This window comes from Pseudophryne corroboree, chromosome 11 (genome assembly GCF_028390025.1).
Source record: "Pseudophryne corroboree isolate aPseCor3 chromosome 11, aPseCor3.hap2, whole genome shotgun sequence".
Lineage (NCBI taxonomy): Eukaryota > Metazoa > Chordata > Amphibia > Anura > Myobatrachidae > Pseudophryne > Pseudophryne corroboree.
In genome coordinates, this window is record NC_086454.1 from 99,489,166 (window position 1) to 99,508,566 (window position 19,401).

At 45.4% G+C, this 19,401-nt stretch overlaps 1 protein-coding gene across 4 annotated transcripts in view; it reads right to left on the reverse strand.

Moving 5' to 3' along the window:
- DAGLA (diacylglycerol lipase alpha) overlaps positions 1–19,401 on the reverse strand; it is a 73,400-nt gene that overhangs the window by 9,140 nt on the left and 44,859 nt on the right. For all 4 annotated transcript variants that reach the window (XM_063944670.1, XM_063944672.1, XM_063944671.1 and 1 more), the window contains 12 exons: positions 7,093–7,227; positions 6,913–6,990; positions 6,711–6,835; positions 6,374–6,533; positions 6,052–6,135; positions 5,897–5,974; positions 4,662–4,742; positions 4,144–4,286; positions 3,992–4,060; positions 3,844–3,916; positions 3,560–3,756; positions 3,340–3,469 (listed from right to left, as the gene is read on the reverse strand). In XM_063944670.1, coding sequence (XP_063800740.1) covers positions 3,340–3,469; positions 3,560–3,756; positions 3,844–3,916; positions 3,992–4,060; positions 4,144–4,286; positions 4,662–4,742; positions 5,897–5,974; positions 6,052–6,135; positions 6,374–6,533; positions 6,711–6,835; positions 6,913–6,990; positions 7,093–7,227 — 1,353 coding nt within the window. The remainder of the gene's footprint in view (positions 1–3,339; positions 3,470–3,559; positions 3,757–3,843; positions 3,917–3,991; positions 4,061–4,143; positions 4,287–4,661; positions 4,743–5,896; positions 5,975–6,051; positions 6,136–6,373; positions 6,534–6,710; positions 6,836–6,912; positions 6,991–7,092; positions 7,228–19,401) is intronic.

Here is a 19,401-nt window from a genome sequence, read left to right on the forward strand (position 1 = left end):
TGCCATCTGATTAAAAGCACGCTTTTGAGACCCTGAGACTGTCTGTACCTGAGACAATGCGTCCTCCACCGACTGTCTCCATGTTTGTGTCTGAGAATCAGATTTATCCAGTCTTTTCGACAATAAAGTCACATTTGTATTCAGTGTACTCAGCATAGTCATCCAGTCAGCTGTCGGCTGTGCCGACAGACACATACTTAAATCTTTTTCTGCAGCCCCCATAACCTCCTCCGGGGAGGAACACCCAGGCTCAGACATGTCGACACCACTTGCCGACACACGCACACAGTCCAGAAACCCGGGGACCAACCCACAGAGAAGCCCTTAGGGAGAACACAGAGAGAGTATGCCAGCTCACAACCCCAGCGCCCATACACTAACCGAAGCCAGTAATATGCTCAGCGCCGGCAATATAATTTGAAAAACACCAATTTTATGCGCAACCCCCCCCCCCCCCATTTTTCCTCCCCATGTACTTGCGGGAGCTTGGAGGTCCGGGCAGCGTCTCTGCAGCGCTGTACAGATAGGAGAAAATGGCGCTGGTGAGCAATGTGCGGCTCAGCCCCGCCCCCTTCCCGGCGCACTGTAGCCCGCTAAAATTTGAATCTTTAACCTGGCGGGGGTACTCTATACAGTGATCGGACACTGTATAGCCTGTTATTATGCCAGCCAAACCTCAGTAACTGCTGCCCAGGGCGCTACCCCCTAGCGCCCTGCGAGTGCCGTTGGTGAAGTGTGTGGGAGCATGGATCGCAGCGCTACCGCTGCGCTGTACCTCCGTTACTGAAGTCTTCTGCAGTCACTGAAGTCTTCAATTCTTTTAATATTCACCCGGCTTCTTTCTTCTGGCTTCTGTGAGGGGGGTGACGGCGCGGCTCCGGGAACAAGCAGCTAGGCGAACCAAGTGATCGAACCCTCTGGAGCTAATGGTGTCCAGTAGCCTAAGAAGCAGAGCCCTTGAACTAAGAAGTAGGTCTGACTTCACTCCCCTCAGTCCCACGATGCAGGGAGCCTGTAGCCAGCAGGTCTCCCTGAAAATAAAAAACCTAACAAAGTCTTTTAGAGAAACTTTGTAGAGCTCCCCTAGTGTGTGTCCAGTTACTCCTGGGCACAAAGTCTAACTGAGGTCTGGAGGAGGGGCATAGAGGGAGGAGCCAGTTCACACCCAGTTTAAGTCTTTATAGTGTGCCCAAGCTCCTGCCGATCCCGTCTATACCCCATGGTCCTTTTGGAGTCCCCAGCATCCTCTAGGACGTAAGAGAAAAAAATATTATATAAACAAACATGACAGGATGTTCCATCCTAAGTATCTCTATCCATTTATGAAGAACAGGTGACCTACATAAATTGATTAGATGCTTTCCATTTGTGTATTACACTTTGCGAGACGTGTACATGATCAGAAACGGGGAGGGAATGCTGGTCACTGTAACGTCTGCTTGTTCTGAGGACACAGGGTACCACCTGGTAGGTTTGTTTGGGTACTCCTACTGTTTGGCGTTAGGACCATCCAATCTGCAGAAACACTGATCCGGCGGATGGCTTATAGCATATTTGCAAATGTGTACAATTAAGAATTCTGCAGCTTCTTTGTAAATAGAAGACAGTTTTAATTACTTTATTAGTGGCGGAGTGAGTGCTGGGGATTTTAGATTTCTTTCCTAGATAACCTGTCCAAGTACCCATTTTTAAACAGATCAATGAATTTACAATTTAGGTATCATTGTTACTGAAAACATCACACACATTTATTTAAACTCTGAATCTTCCACCCATGTAGCAGAAACACACAAGCCAAGTCTCTGCAACATGTAACTTACTCCCCTACATTAATTTAAACTCTCTAAATTCACACAATCCTCAATAATCCCAATACAGTGTTTGACATCTATTGTACCATTTATCTATTGGAGCTTAATAAGACCACAAACCTAAAATACAAGTTAATTTACCCACAAGAGCTACTACTAACACTCCAAAATATATATCCCATGTAACAGTCCTCTCCGTGACACTAGCCTAACTGCAATAAAACAGAGATTTACAGTGAATCAATATTTCATCCCAATAGATTATAATGGGGGTGCTGTTACTACAATTACTATCGGTCCCTTTAATGTGACTTGCTATCGCGTGCAGAGGCAGAACTCTGGGAGGCAACGGAGTCATCTGCCGCCGGGCTCCTGCTCTGAAGGGGGGCACCTCTCCTCTCATTCTGTGACACCATTGAATTACGTTAATTGATAGCTGCCGCTGTCTTTTCAGTGGCCGACTTCCTCACTGGTTCCCTGCACCTTACAAATCACACCCTCTTACACATTTTACAAGTGTCATACCCAGGATTAGAAACCACAACCTATTACACTGGAAGCAGACACCTTACTGATGAAGCTGTTTGCTCTTGTATAGGAAATATGAGAATTTTAACTATATGAAGATACTTCTCTGACAATTACACGTAACTTCATATAGTTAGCATTCTCAGGCTTCCTCTACAGGAGCAAATAGCTCCATCAGTAAAGTGTCTGCTGTTAGTGCAACAGGTCATGGGTTCTAATCCTGGGTATGACTGCTAAGAAATGTGTGATTTAAAATAAAGACAATATACAGTATATACATTTTTTTCAGAACACTCCATACACACACACACACACACACACACACACACACACACACACACACACACACACACATTTATCTTGATATAGGAAATAGGGGGGCACCAATATTTATCTTGCCTCCGGGCAACTGGGACGAACTTAGGCCACTGATCGCGTGCAAGTATGCATTCTTGATGCACATGCAGGTTCTCAGCAGGTCCTATTACCATTGCACTACCTTGTGGTCTATTCCAGGGGAACACAACTACAGTTGGACTTTTTGAATAACATTTCTGATCACTGAATAAGATAATTTGCACTCAGCTGTATGACAAATTAATTTACAATATGGAATTAATTTCTTAATATACTGGAATGGTTCCATAAGGAGACATTCAGCTTTAGTGGTCTTTAATAGGCATCTATGTCTTTTACCTAAATAACCAGTGTAAATACACAAATCAAGATGACTGCATAGGAAGACATTCCTGCAGCATGTCAGACCGGCCTGTCCCGGTGTTCCCAAATGTTTTGTTGATTGGCTGATAGAATTACCCATTGGAAAAATCCGAATTGCAGGAATAGCATGGAAATCATTGTTGGTGAACTAGTTTTAAGCATTAGAACCCTGCTGAATTTAGAAAACAGCGGGACTACAGAACTAATGGGTAAAGGTTTAAAATAAATTAGGAAATCCTGTTGAAGGAATTTGTCCATTAGGACTGTAATTGCCCCTTACCTTGTTCAGTCCTTCCATGACTACGTGTGGGAGATGTTCATGCAGCATGGCCGGTGAGATGATTACTTCCTCAAACGCTTTGTTGTCTCCCCAAATGGCAAAGTAGGTTGGCTCCTCTTGATCCCAGAAACTGTATAATAATAAGTGAAATGTGTTATTATCATCATCCCATACATACAGAATAGGAGACCAATGACTGAACTGAAGCCCTGGCACTCACCAGCACTGCTCTGCAGGATGATTGTGTACAACATGAATGATTCGTCCAGGAGGGTAGAGCGGTGTGCTGGCTGAGAGTGCTATGGTCAGGTCACTGGGGTGGGTCCAGAGACGATTACTGGGCACCGTTATCCCCTCAGACTCATCGGGAAGTTCTGATTTAGGTATACACTTTGTGCCCCCTAGAATGATCCGCCACTACGGAAACATAACAGAAGTGTATAAAGAGAAGATCAACAAACGTTCTTTACTCCATTACAAAAGGGTTTGTGGCCAAGGTCTAACCTTTGGCTTGTTACTCCTCTGTAGAACATCTAAAAGATGCCTGCGGAATCCTTCAAGCTGAGATAACCCAATCCTAGGGAAGGTGAGAGCAGAGTAAATCCCATATTCTGTCTAGCATGTAGGTCACACAGCAGCTGAGAAACATTACCTTGGAACTAAGTCTTTTCCCAGCACTACAGATGTAACAAACTCCTTTGAATATTCCATAGCATCCTCACTGTAAAGCAAGTATTGGCATTAATTAGTATGGGGTGGCATCCTGCACAAGAGTACACTTATATTGTCCTATGCAGTAGGTACCTCAGGAGGCCCCCTGGTGGAGAGTAAGCAAAACACTTCAGGGTTGGGTACTGTGGGCGCAGCAGAAAGGAAAGAATCGCAGCAGTGCCCGCGCCCAGCGAGTGGCCCACCACGATTAGGCCGTAGTGTTTCGTCCCACGGCCCTGGATGACAAAGGTAAATTAGATGTAACTGATCACATATAGCTGCCACTTTCTGAGCTCAGGAAATGATTGACAGCCAAAGGCTACAGGAAGAAAGAACACATGGGGACTATAAAAAAGAACCTAAAAATCATTGTGCAAATAAAACCTACCCTAAAAATATTGCTTTGAAACGTATGGCCATCATGGATGAGCCTTCACGTGCTAACTTACTGGACTCAGATGTGTTTCTGCATTGAGACATCATGTCCTTTTATAGCTTTAGTCGAACGGTCACCCAGGCATAACCACCCAAAGAAACTATTCCTCATACTCCTGAAACTGAATGCAGCCCTTTCTACCAAAGATGTCCCCAGTCTGGTATTTGCAACTTACCAGGTCTCGGCCGAATGCTTGGGAAAGCACCATTTCTTGCTCAAGCTTCTTCTTAATGTACTCAGCAGAGAGAACCATTCCCTGTTAACAACAAGATGCATGCGTGACCACACAGCCTTACATTTAGTCAGCCCCACCCCGGCACAGAGCTAAGCAGAAGTTCATGTCCATGCCAAGGACACAACGTTGACATAACTAGAAGTGCAAAGTGCGTGTCACTCATCGCTCAGTCCCAAAGGGTCATCAATGAAGGTGAACCTGCTCTTATTTGGGATATGTGTATGATGTCACATAGGCATGACTAACGCATACATTACGAAATAACTAGGTTAAAAGTGTCCGACAGTGGTGTGAAACATGACCAATATACTAAAAGTAGTGTAACTACATAAAAATCCTTTTAAGGCAGCATACTAACGGAAGTTTTACATGCATTTGTATAGATATAGATGCGCTTAATATGTTGCTTTTAGTTAAATCAGCATTTTTTTTATACTTTTAAAATACATTTTTGAGATCATTAGAGGCTTCCTGTTGTGTGTAAATGCAAAAAATGGAGCAAATAGCATTAACGAGATATACTCCCAGCAAAGAGGACAATTGGTGCAGAAACAAAAGGGTTTCATTGTGCACTTTACAAACATTAAAAAGCCAGTAAGATGCATCAAGAACCACCAGTGGGAACAAGGCCTAAAAAGCATATTGGGCTCCTGAGGCCAAAGGGAACTAAGTCCCTAGAATATGGAAATAAAAATAAAAGTAACTGAGCAGGAGCTCAGTCAGCAGTGACCGGCTCCCTCGGCACCAATTCAAAACTGAGGGACGATGGGGTATAAAGGGGGAGGGAGCCTGTTCCACTTCTTAAATTATTTAAAGTGCCAGCTCCCTGTAAGCCACCATCATCACCCCCACGGTCTTGAAGTTGTACCAGTGTCCCCTAGTGGCTGACAGAATTTTTTTTTTTTTTTATAAAGTGGAGTGATTTTTGGATCCTTTGGAAACCATACCCGTTCTGCATGGAATCTAGTTTGTGGCACAGACCCAACGATAAAATAAATCTACATATATATTTTTTTCTTATTTAGAACCTGGTGTTGACCCCATTTAAAGGATAACTGAAATCACTATCTCACAGAACCACTGCTATAGAATACCATCCACTATTAAACTTCATATATTGCCTACAAATTAAGCAATGATTTAGAGATGACAACTAAAGCCCAGTGCATCTCTACCTTGTGCCCCAACCACGTTCCATGGTGGCCTTCCACCGGCAGGCGCTCCGCATCTCCTGTAAGGTCTGTCAAGGCATCCTGAGAAAATTAAGAGTCAGATTTCTAGCATATACCTGGAAATACGAATTACATCAAATAAGACTTTAACGTCATACCTTTGGGGAGAGAGTCCCACGTATACTTATCACCACTTTCTTTTTATCATGATCTACGGCCACAAAAAATGGTGTTTCGTAAACCTGTAAATACAAAATGATGTTACAGGACAATCTAAAGACTCACTGAGTTACAGCAAAACACTACAGAGGATTAGTAAATATTCATTCCAGAACTATTATAATCAATAGAGAACTCTAATTAGCGTGTTGTGTTATATCATTATCTTACATCAAAAACCCTTTTCTAGATACGCTGACCATTCACAGCCTGGTACAAAAAGAATGTGAGAAGGAAGATGAGCAGGGCAGGAAAACTGACCGCATCGTGACAGGAAGTGTACACAATGTCCACCATATTCATGTTCTCATCCAGGAAGTGTCGCTTTATGGCAATTGCATTACAGCCACAGCAGTTATCTTCCTCGATGGTAACTCCGGGGGCAAATCGGGGACGAGTAGAGAAGAGGCAACAGCAGCTGCTACGGTGGTCATACCATGGATATGCAGAAACAAGGAGAGGTTACATGTTAGGCAGGAAAAAACCTGCAAATGTAAAAATTTGCAAAGAAAAATAAAGTACAAAATAAATGGAGAAGTGAATAAAATTCATGAAAACAAAATGGAAAAAAAAAAAAAAAAAATCAGGAGGAACTCACGAGCATGCACCTGCCAATCGGCAAATGCCACACGTTGGTTTCCGGATCAGGTACATGGGCCAGCCATATGCTGCCAGTGCGAAGAGCATGTAATAACAAACCTCCTTGTACCGCTGCATCTCTTGCTGGAGGGAAAGAGCGAGTATTACAAAGAGACAGAACTCGGGTACAGCTGTACTGTAACGACAGCAGCAATACTCACAGTATTTTTTAGGTCCAAGTACTTTGTTTTTCTAGTGACAGGCATGCCAGACAAGAATGCCAGAATGTCATTATTAGCCTGTAAGTAGAGCAAAATGACAATCAGAACATGACATGCGTTTCACTCAGTAAGTCACCATTCTGTGCAATACCATTTGTTTAACCTTGTCACAGGACACACCTCATCCAGCACTGCGTTCCGTTTTGCCCGCTGTCTCTGACGTAGGAGGACTAGCCCAGCAATGATGTCAGATGGAACAATATCCAGATCACGGAAAAACTCCGCAAACAAATAGGCAATCTCTGAATATGCATCCTGGAAAAAGAGACAGCTTTTCGTTAGGCACAAGAAGGTTAACAGAATAGCATACAATACTATGTCATTCTATATTTAACAGTCTTAGTAGTTACCTTTGCACATAAAAAATACAATTAAAACATGTATATCTGGGGAGAAACCAGTACACAAAAATGATGCAAAGCAGCTGTTATGTAAATGTAGCAATATAAAAGTAATATATCAATATTGTTTGCACAAAAGCGCTCCCAGTGTTGTACAAATGGCATAAAGTGCACGTTCCTCCCCGGTACTTGTAGTGTGAGCCTGAGATGTGTGCGTGACTTGGCCAGTTAACACTGCTTAGCACTCAGGAGGGGTGCAGACTATTTCCGAGGTGTCAAGGAAACAATATTAGATGAAACAAATAAAATAACTAGCTGTGCATTTGCTTTTGTTACGATTTATAAAACCTGATAAAAAAAATAAGAATTTACTTACCGATAATTCTATTTCTCGGAGTCCGTAGTGGATGCTGTGGTTCCTGAAAGGACCATGGGGAATAGCGGCTCCGCAGGAGACAGGGCACAAAAAGTAAAGCTTTACGATCAGGTGGTGTGTACTGGCTCCTCCCCCTATGACCCTCCTCCAAGCCTCAGTTAGGTACTGTGCCCGGACGAGCGTACACAATAAGGAAGGATTTATGAATCCCGGGTAAGACTCATACCAGCCACACCAATCACACCGTACAACCTGTGATCTAAACCCAGTTAACAGTATGATAACAGCGGAGCCTCTGAAAAGATGGCTCACAACAATAATAACCCGATTTTTGTAACTATGTACAAGTAATGCAGATAATCCGCACTTGGGATGGGCGCCCAGCATCCACTACGGACTCCGAGAAATAGAATTATCGGTAAGTAAATTCTTATTTTCTCTATCGTCCTAGTGGATGCTGGGGTTCCTGAAAGGACCATGGGGATTATACCAAAGCTCCCAAACGGGCGGGAGAGTGCGGATGACTCTGCAGCACCGAATGAGAGAACTCCAGGTCCTCCTTAGCCAGGGTATCAAATTTGTAGAATTTTACAAACGTGTTCTCCCCCGACCACGTAGCCGCTCGGCAGAGTTGTAATGCCGAGACCCCTCGGGCAGCCGCCCAAGAAGAACCCACCTTCCTTGTGGAGTGGGCTTTTACCGATTTTGGCTGTGGCAGGCCTGCCACAGAATGTGCAAGCTGAATCGTACTACAAATCCAGCGAGCAATAGTCTGCTTAGACGCAGGAGCGCCCAACTTGTTGGGAGCATATAGTATAAACAGCGAGTCAGATTTCCTGACTCCAGCTGTCCTCGAAATGTATATTTTTAAAGCTCTGACAACGTCCAACAACTTGGAGTCCTCCAAGTCGCTTGTAGCCGCAGCACTACAATAGGTTGGTTCAGATGAAATGCTGACACCACCTTAGGGAGAAAATGCGGACGAGTCCGCAGTTCTGCCCTGTCCGAATGGAAAATCAGATATGGGCTTTTGTAAGATAAAGCTGCCAGTTCTGACACTCTCCTTGCCGAAGCCAGGGCTAGTAGCATGGTCACTTTCCATGTGAGATATTTCAAATCCACAGTTTTTAGTGGTTCAAACCAATGAGATTTGAGAAAGTCCAAAACAACATTGAGATCCCACGGTGCCACTGGAGGCACCACAGGGGGCTGTATATGCAGCACTCCCTTAACAAAAGTCTGGACTTCAGGAACTGAAGCCAATTCTTTCTGGAAGAAAATCGACAGGGCCGAAATTTGAACCTTAATAGATCCCAATTTGAGACCCATAGACAATCCTGATTGCAGGAAATGTAGGAATCGACCCAGTTGAAATTCCTCCGTCGGAGCACTCCGATCCTCGCACCACGCAACATATTTTCGCCAAATGCGGTGATAATGTTGCGCGGTTACTTCCTTCCTTGCTTTAATCAAAGTAGGAATGACTTCTTCCGGCATGCCTTTTTCCTTTAGGATCCGGCGTTCAACCGCCATGCCGTCAAACGCAGCCGCGGTAAGTCTTGAAACAGACAGGGACCCTGCTGAAGCAAGTCCCTTATCAGAGGTAGAGGCCACGGATCTTCCGTGATCATCTCTTGAAGTTCCGGGTACCAAGTCCTTCTTGGTCAATCCGGAACCACTAGTATCGTTCTTACGCCTCTTTGCCGTATAATTCTCAATACTTTTGGTATGAGAGGCAGAGGAGGAAACACATACACCGACTGGTACACCCAAGGCGTTACCAGCGCGTCCACAGCTATTGCCTGCGGATCTCTTGACCTGGCGCAATACCTGTCCAGTTTTTTGTTGAGGCGAGACGCCATCATGTCCACCATTGGTCTTTCCCAACGGGTTACCAGCATGTGGAAAACTTCTGGATGAAGTCCCCACTCTCCCGGGTGAAGGTCGTGTCTGCTGAGGAAGTCTGCTTCCCAGTTGTCCACTCCCGGGATGAACACTGCTGACAGTGCTATCACATGATTCTCTGCCCAGCGAAGAATCCTTGCAGCTTCTGCCATTGCACTCCTGCTTCTTGTGCCGCCCTGTCTGTTCACATGGGCGACTGCCGTGATGTTGTCCGACTGGATCAACACCGGTTTTCCTTGAAGCAGAGGTTCTGCCTGGCTTAGAGCATTGTAGATTGCTCTTAGTTCCAGAATGTTTATGTGAAGAGACGTTTCCAGGCTCGACCACACGCCCTGGAAGTTTCTTCCTTGTGTGACTGCTCCCCAGCCTCTCAGGCTGGCGTCCGTGGTCACCAGGATCCAATCCTGTATGCCGAATCTGCGGCCCTCCAATAGATGAGCACTCTGCAACCACCACAGAAGAGATACCCTTGTCCTTGGAGACAGGGTTATCCGCTGGTGCATCTGAAGATGCGACCCTGACCATTTGTCCAACAGATCCCTCTGGAAAATTCTTGCGTGGAATCTGCCGAATGGAATTGCTTCGTAAGAAGCCACCATTTTTCCCAGGACTCTTGTGCATTGATGTACAGACACCTTTCCTGGTTTTAGGAGGTTCCTGACAAGCTCGGATAACTCCTTGGCTTTTTCCTCCGGGAGAAAAACCTTTTTCTGAACCGTGTCCAGAATCATCCCTAGGAACAGCAGACGTGTTGTCGGAATTAACTGGGATTTTGGAATATTCAGAATCCACCCGTGCTGTTTTAGCACTTCTTGAGACAGTGCTAATCCCATCTCTAGCTGTTCTCTGGACCTTGCCCTTATTAGGAGATCGTCCAAGTATGGGATAATTAATACGCCTTTTCTTCGAAGAAGAATCATCATCTCGGCCATTACCTTGGTAAAGACCCGAGGTGCCGTGGACAATCCGAACGGCAGCGTCTGAAACTGATAGTGACAGTTCTGTACGACGAACCTGAGGTACCCCTGGTGTGAGGGGTAAATTGGAACGTGGAGATACGCATCCTTGATGTCCAAGGATACCATAAAGTCCCCTTCTTCCAGGTTCGCTATCACTGCTCTGAGTGACTCCATCTTGAACTTGAACTTCTTTATGTACAGGTTCAAGGATTTCAGATTTAGAATAGGTCTTACCGAGCCATCCGGCTTCGGTACCACAAATAGAGTGGAATAATACCCCTTTCCTTGTTGTAAAAGGGGTACCTTGACTATCACCTGCTGAGAGTACAGCTTGTGAATGGCTTCCAAGACCGTCACCCTGTCGGAGGGGGACGTTGGTAAAGCAGACTTCAGGAAACGGCGAGGTGGATCCGTCTCTAGTTCCAACCTGTACCCCTGAGATATTATCTGCAGGATCCAGGGATCTACCTGCGAGTGAGCCCACTGCGCGCTGAAATTCTTGAGACGACCCCCCACCGCCCCCGAGTCCGCTTGAGAAGCCCCAGCGTCATGCTGAGGCTTTTGTAGAAGCGGGGGAGGGCTTCTGTTCCTGGGAAGGAGCTGCCTGTTGCTGTCTCTTCCCCCTTCCTCTGCCTCGTGGCAGATATGAATATCCCTTTGCTCTCTTGTTTTTAAAGGAACGAAAGGGCTGCGGTTGAAAAGTCGGTGTCTTTTTCTGTTGGGGAGTGACTTGAGGTAAAAAGGTGGATTTCCCGGCTGTAGCCGTGGCCACCAAATCCGATAGACCGACACCAAATAACTCCTCCCCTTTATACGGCAAAACTTCCATATGCCGTTTTGAGTCCGCATCGCCTGACCACTGTCGCGTCCATAAACTTCTTCTGGCCGAAATGGACATAGCACTTACCCGTGATGCCAGTGTGCAGATATCCCTCTGTGCATCACGCATATAAAGAAATGCATCCTTTATTTGCTCTAAAGACAGTAAAACATTGTCCCTATCCAGGGTATCAATATTTTCAATCAGGGACTCTGACCAAGCTACCCCAGCACTGCACATCCAGGCTGTCGCTATAGCTGGTCGTAGTATAACACCTGTATGTGTGTATATACTTTTTTGGATATTTTCCATCCTCCTATCTGCTGGACCTTTAAGTGCGGCCGTCTCAGGAGAGGGTAACGCCACTTGTTTTGATAAGCGTGTGAGCGCCTTGTCCACCCTAGGAGGTGTTTCCCAGCGCGCCCTAACCTCTGGCGGGAAAGGGTATAAAGCCAATAACTTCTTTGAAATTAGCATTTTTTTTTATCGGGGGCAACCCACGCTTCATCACACACCTCATTTAATTCATCTGATTCAGGAAAAACTATAGGTAGTTTTTTCACACCCCACATGATACCCTGTTTTGTGGTACCTGTAGTATCAGCATTATGTAACGCCTCCTTCATTGCCAAAATCATATAACGTGTGGCCCTACTGGAAAATACGGTTGATTCGTCACCGTCGCCACTGGAATCAGTGCCTGTGTCTGGGTCTGTGTCGACCGACTGAGGCAAAGGGCGTTTTACAGCCCCTGACGGTGTTTGAGGCGCCTGGACAGGCACTAATTGATTGTCCGGCCGTCTCATGTCGTCAAACGACTGCTTTAGCGTGTTGACACTATCCCGTAATTCCATAAATAAAGGCATCCATTCTGGTGTCGACCCCCTAGGAGGTGACATCCCCATATTTGGCAATTGCTCCGCCTCCACACCAATATCGTCCTCATACATGTCGACACACACGTACCGACACACAGCAGACACACAGGGAATGCTCTTAACGAAGACAGGACCCCACTAGCCCTTTGGGGAGACAGAGGGAGAGTTTGCCAGCACACACCAAAAGCGCTATATATGACAGGGATAGCCTTATAATAAGTGCTCCCTGTATAGCTGCTTTAATAATATAGTTTTGCCACAATTTTGCCCCCCCTCTCTTGTTTTACCCTGTTTCTGTAGTGCAGTGCAGGGGAGAGCCTGGGAGCCTTCCTGACCAGCGGAGCTGTGTGAGGAAAATGGCGCTGTGTGCTGAGGAGATAGGCCCCGCCCCTTTTTCGGCGGGCTCGTCTCCCGCTCTTTAGTGGATTCTGGCAGGGGTTAAATATCTCCATATAGCCCCCGGAGGCTATATGTGAGGTATTTTTAGCCAAAAAAGGTTTTCATTTGCCTCACAGGGCGCCCCCCTCCCAGCGCCCTGCACCCTCAGTGACTGCCGTGTGAAGTGTGCTGAGAGGAAAATGGCGCACAGCTGCAGTGCTGTGCGCTACCTTAAGAAGACTGAGGAGTCTTCTGCCGCCGATTCTGGACCTCTTCTCGTTTCAGCATCTGCAAGGGGGCCGGCGGCGAGGCTCCGGTGACCATCCAGGCTGTACCTGTGATCGTCCCTCAGGAGCTAATGTCCAGTAGCCAAGAAGCCAATCCATCCTGCACGCAGGTGAGTTCACTTCTTCTCCCCTAAGTCCCTCGTTGCAGTGATCCTGTTGCCAGCAGGACTCACTGTAAAATAAAAAACCTAAGCTAAACTTTTCTAAGCAGCTCTTTAGGAGAGCCACCTAGATTGCACCCTTCTCGGCCGGGCACAAAAATCTAACTGAGGCTTGGAGGAGGGTCATAGGGGGAGGAGCCAGTACACACCACCTGATCGTAAAGCTTTACTTTTTGTGCCCTGTCTCCTGCGGAGCCGCTATTCCCCATGGTCCTTTCAGGAACCCCAGCATCCACTAGGACGATAGAGAAAAGAGAATATAGTAATAACAACTGTCTAGCTGTATCCTCCAGTAATACTGTTCTACGGGTTTAATGTTATTACAATCTCCATCTCTACTGATGAGGAAAGTGAGGTTTGATTTTGCTTACTTGTCAAATTGTATCTGGTGCAACTTGTTAACTATTGATCATCCCGTAATATTTAACCACCCACAGTTACAATTTGCAATACAAAGCTGGCACATTCTTAGGTACAGTAATGAAGGATGGGCTGTATGAATTCTTTCATATAACTGGTAGAATACATTCTAAAACACCTGCGATTAATCAACTAATGAGCTGATGGAGGAACGGTCAAAACGCAGCAGCAATTGATGTAAGTGCCCCCATTGTGTGTAATATCGTAGACTCTGCAATTTAAGTATACTAAGAAGGTTAACGTTCTGCAATCAACAACAAAAAAAAAATAGATTATAAATCATCAGTATCATAGTAATTGAGGTTGAATAGAGGCAAATTGCCCCTCATGTTCAACCCGTATTAAGTTGTGATGATACAACATACCCGCTGAATAATGTTTCATCGCTAGTTAATCACTATAACTCATATTACCCCCGGATTACCCATGTAGATATTTGAAATATTATAACCTTGGATATCATTTTCATTCAGAAATTTATCTATTCCTTTTTTAAATCCATTTACAGAGTCTGCCATTACCACCTTCCCTGGCAGGGAATTTCAAATCCTTATTGCCCTAACAGTGAAGAACCCTTTCCTCCGTTGCGTTCGGAACTTTCTCTCCTCCAGCCGCAGCTAGTGCCCACGTGTCTTAAACTGTGTTCTTTTAATAATTCCTCTGATAACTCTTTGTAATGCCCCTTTACATATTTGAAGATATTAATAATATCTCCTCTTAGGCGCCTCTTTTATAGCGTATACATATTCAACCTAGTAAGCCTTTTCTCATAATCCAGTCCCTCTAGGCCTTTAATCAATTTAGTAGCTCGCCTTTGAACCCTTTCAAGTTCACCGATATCTTTTTTATACAGTGGTGCCCAAAACTGAACACAATATTCCAGGTGCGGACGTACCAATGCTTTATACAGCGGCAGGATTACATCTGAGTCCCTTGTCTCGATACCCCGTTTTATGCACGCTAGCACCATACTTGCCTTCTTTACTGCGCTTTGACATTGTGTATGGTTGTTAAGCCTATTATCAATGAGTACCCCCAAATCTTTTTCCAATTCTGTTTCCCCTAGACCAGGCATGTCCAAACTGCGGCCCTCCAGCTGTTGAGAAACTACACATCCCAGCATGCCCTGACACAGCTTTAGCATTCCCTGACAACAAAACTGTGTCAGGGCATGCTGGGATATGTAGTTTCACAACAGCTGGAGGGCCGCAGTTTGGACATGCCTGCCCTAGACGTTCCCCATTTAATATGTAGGCTGCGAGTTTGTTTTTAGTCCCGTTAGTATCGTTTTTTTGTTTTTTTAATGACCAACACCGGTGCATTGAGTTTTATTTCTTTACAGAGGAATGTGTTTGGATACTATTACGGACACAATTCTGGACTATGTTGTTTATCTTACACTGCAAAGATCTCCCACCTTGTATTATAATGAGCCATATTATTCAGCTATGAGATCTCAGAGCAAAATAGATCCTCGCACCACTTGTACTTCTCTAGAATAAGAGTGAGCATGCACAAGAGCTGGGGAATGCAATCTACAGTACTCCTGCACCCAGCAGGCACACCATCAAGACTGCGGTGACCATAGCCAGGAGGACCCCTGGAAAGAGCAAAGCAGTGAGTCAAGGGCCCCAACATAGCAGGGTACGTTTTTTGTAATTACAGGTTGAGTATCCCATATCCAAATATTCCGAAATACAGAATTTTTTGAGCGAGGCTGCGATAGTGAAACCTTTGTTTTCTGATGGCTCAATGTACACAAACTTTGTTTAATACACAAAGTTATTAAAAATATTGTATTAAATGACCTTCAGGCTGTGTGTATAAGGTGTATATGAAACATAAATGAATTGTGTGAATGTACACACTTTGTTTAATGCACAAAGTTATTAAAAATATTGGTAAAATTACCTTCAGGCTGTGTGTATAAGGTGTATATGAAACATAAATTCATTCTGTGCTTAGACTTGTGTCCCATCGCCATGATATCTTATTATGGTATGCAATTATTCCAAAATACGGAAAAATCTGATATCCAAAGTACTTCCGGTCCCAAGTATTTTGGATAAGGGATACTCAACCTGCACTATGTTTGTGGGGCATTAAAACAGACAGGACTGTACTAAAAAACACTCACATGGAGCACTGATATCAAAGGAAGTGTATACAGAGAACGTCGGTCGTTTAAAGCTGATTTAATGGAATTACACTAATAAAAAAAATTCCACAGATAAATGGCAATATAATATCCCAAGGGGAGATCTCGGTGTTTCAACAAAACAAGATGCATGTAGGTGGGCATTACGAAGCTACATATGTAGATTATCCAAATATTAGCTGAGGTGTAGATCTAAGTGCAGGTGTTGTGATGAGGTTTTCACTTAGAACACCAGCATACTATACACAAGATCAAGATAACAAGACCAGCTATGAAATGATTAAGAATGCCGCATAGGCCAAGGACTGTCTGAACTGAATAAGCACAAGTTGTAGGTGTGAAGTGAACTGCAAAAGCAGCCTGTCCTACTCTGCACAGTAGCTATATTCCTTCCTAATACACTGTAACATGCCAGCTACAGGACTCAATGACTAGAGCAGGGGTGGGGAACCTTTTCTATACCAAGGGCCATTTGGATATTTATAAAATCCTTCTGGGGCCATACAAAAATGATCAACTTAAAAACTAGCCTGCTATATTTGGCAAAAAATTTAATTAACTCTCCCCTAATGTGTAATAACGTGTAACGTGTAATATGCTTTCTTTCTTGTGTCAATATATGTTTTTCTTCTTTCTAAATTGCAATATTTGGAAGCAGTCTGACATGAACTAGCTATAGTACAGGGGGTGAGGGCAGATCTAGGTGCAGGGGTGACACTGGTAGGGGTGAAGGCAGATCTGGGGACAGAGTGTGAGTGCAGATCTGTTACAGGAGATGACAATGCCAGGGGGGTGAGGGCATCTCTGGGTACAGGGGATGAGGGCAGATCTGGGAGCAGGGGGTGATGGCAGATCTGGGTACAGGGTGTGAGGGCAGATCTGGGGGCAGGGGGTGACACCAGCATGGGGAAAGGACAGATCTGGGAGCAGGGGGTGAGGGCAAATCTTGGCAAAGGGCGTTAGCGATCTGGGGGCAGTGGGTGAAGGCAGATCTGGGGACTGTGGGTGACACTGGCATGGGGAGAGGGAAGATCTGGGAGCAGGGGTGAGGGTAGATCTGGGGACAAGGGATTAGAGATCTGTGGGCAGGGAGAGAGGGCAGATCTGGAGGCAGCAGGTGACACTGGCAGGGGGTGAGTGCAACAGATGACACTGGCAGGGGGTGAGGGCAGCGGGTGACACTGGCAGGGGGTGAGGGTAGGTCTGGGGCAGAGGATGAGGGTAGATCTGGGGCAGCGGGTGACACTGACAGGGGGTGAGGGTAGATTGGCAGCGGCTGACACTGACAGGGGGTGAAGGTAGATCTGGGGCAATGCATGACACTGTTAGGGGCAGAAGGCAGATCTAGAGACATGCAGCTCTTTTGACTGCACCAGACTTTAATAAGCTGGAGCTTTCCCTATTACCGGTAAACAGGCATTTCCCCCCTTACCTGACGGGTCGAGCTTGCTCCTTGCTCCCAGATGGAGGGAAGCTGCTGTTGGAGTATGCGGGCGGCGTGAGGCAGCGACAGCATCTGCAGCTCTTGAGCATATTCCAAGGAGAGCTGCTGCAGATGCGGGCGGGCGGAGCGGGAGCTGCTGCTGGTGCGGGCAGAGCGGGAGCTGCTGCCAGTGCAGGTGGGGAGACCGGAAACCAACAGCCGCAGAGCACATAATAGACACTGGCTTCACAGCAGCCCTGGATATGAAGAAGCTGCGAAAATCTTGGCCCTCCGATTGAACAGTGTGTTACCTCAATTTATCCACAATGACCAAGTGGGCTTTATTCCTGGTAGACAGGCTCGAGATAATACGTGTTATTAGCCTTGTACACAATATAAACCTCAAACATACTCCTGCTCTTTTGCTTTCTCTGGACGCGGAGAAAGCATTGGACAGGATCAGCTGGCCCCTCATGTTTGAAACTTTCACACACTTTGGCTTTAGGGGTGAATTCCTCAAAGGGATTCAGTCCATGTACTCGGGCACCTCGGCAAGGGTCTCTGTAAACTGAGTATTGTCAGACCCACTGCAGATTTCCAATGGTATTAGGCAGGGCTGCCCGCTATTGCCCCCGGTATTCGCTTTAGTAATCGAGCCATTAGCGGCTCATATACGGACTTCGGAAACTATTGGGGGGTTGACTTGGGGGTCTCTGCCTACAAGATATCATTGCTCGCAGATGATGTCCTCCTCTCTCTTTCCTCACCACACACCTCCTTGCCAAGCCTTTCAGCCTTCTTTCTGAGTATGGATGCGTGTCTGGTTACAAAGTTAATTGGTCTAAAACTGAAGCTCTTCCCTTCCACATACCCCAAAACCCACCTGTTCCATATGCAATCTAACTATAAATTTTCCTGGTGTTCCTCCAAAATCCGATACTTGGGGATTTCTATTACACACCGCTACAGAGATCTGTATAAAGAGAATTTCTCCCCTTTACTTATATCTATTAAGGCCGATCTCCATACAGTGCTTTGCTAAAGTATTCACCCCCCTTGGCTTTTTACCTATTTTGTTACATTACAACCTGTAATTTATTATTTTTTTAATCTGAATTTTATGTGATGGCTATGCACAAAATAGTCTAAGTTGGTGAAGTTGAATTAGAAAAATTTATATAAAAAAAAAAGAATGTTTATAAATAAAAATTTTAAAATTGGCATGTGCATATGTATTCACCCCCTTTGCTATGAAGCCCCTCAAAAGTTCTGGTGCAACCAGAAGTCACATAATTAGTGAAATGAAGTACACCTGTGTGCAATCTAAGTGTCACATGATCTTTCAGTTAAAAACACCTTTTCTGAAAGGCCCCAGAGGCTGCAACACCATTAAACAGGAGGCATCACACCATGAAGACCAAGGAGCTCTCCCAACAAGTCAGGGACAAAGTTATTGAGAAGTACAAGTCAGGGTTGGGTTATTAAAAAAAAAAAAATCCCCCGGAGCACCATCAAATCCATCGTCTTCAAATGGAAAGAACATGGTACCATAACAAATCTGCCAAGAGAGGGCCGGCCACCAAAACTCACAGACCGGGCAAGGAGGGCATTAATCAGAGAGGCAGCACCGAGACCAAAGGTAACCCTGAAGGAGCTGCAGAATTCCACAGCAGAGACTTGTGTATCTGCGCATGTGACCACAATAAGCCCTAAACGCCATAGAGCTGGGCTTTATGGAAGAGTGGCCAGAAAAAAGCCATTACTTAGTGTTAAAAATAAGAAGGCACATTTTGAGTTTGCCAAAGGGCATGTGGACGACTCCCCAAATGTATGGAGGATGGTGCTCTGGTCAGATGAGACTAAAATTTAACTTTTCGGCCACCAAGGAAAACGCTATGTCTGGCGCAAACTCAACACATCCCATCACCCCAAGAACACCATCCCCACAGTGAAACATGGTAGTGGCAGCATCATGTTGTGGGGATGTTTTTCAGCAGCAGGGACTGGGAAACTGTTTCGAGTCGAGGGAAAAGATGGCTGGAGCTAAATACAGGGAGATTCTTGAGCAAAACCTGTTTCAGTCTGCCTGTGATTTGAGACTGGGACGGAGGTTCACCTTCCAGCAGGACAATGACCTGAAGCATACTGCTAAAGCAACACTCGAGTGGTTTAAGGGGAAACATTTAAATGTGTTGGAATGGACTAGTCAAAGCCCAGATCTCAATCTAATTGAGAATCTGTGGTCAGACTTGAAGATTGCTGTTCACAAGCAGAAACCATCCAACATGAAGGAGCTGGAGCAGTTTTGCCTTGAGGAATAGGC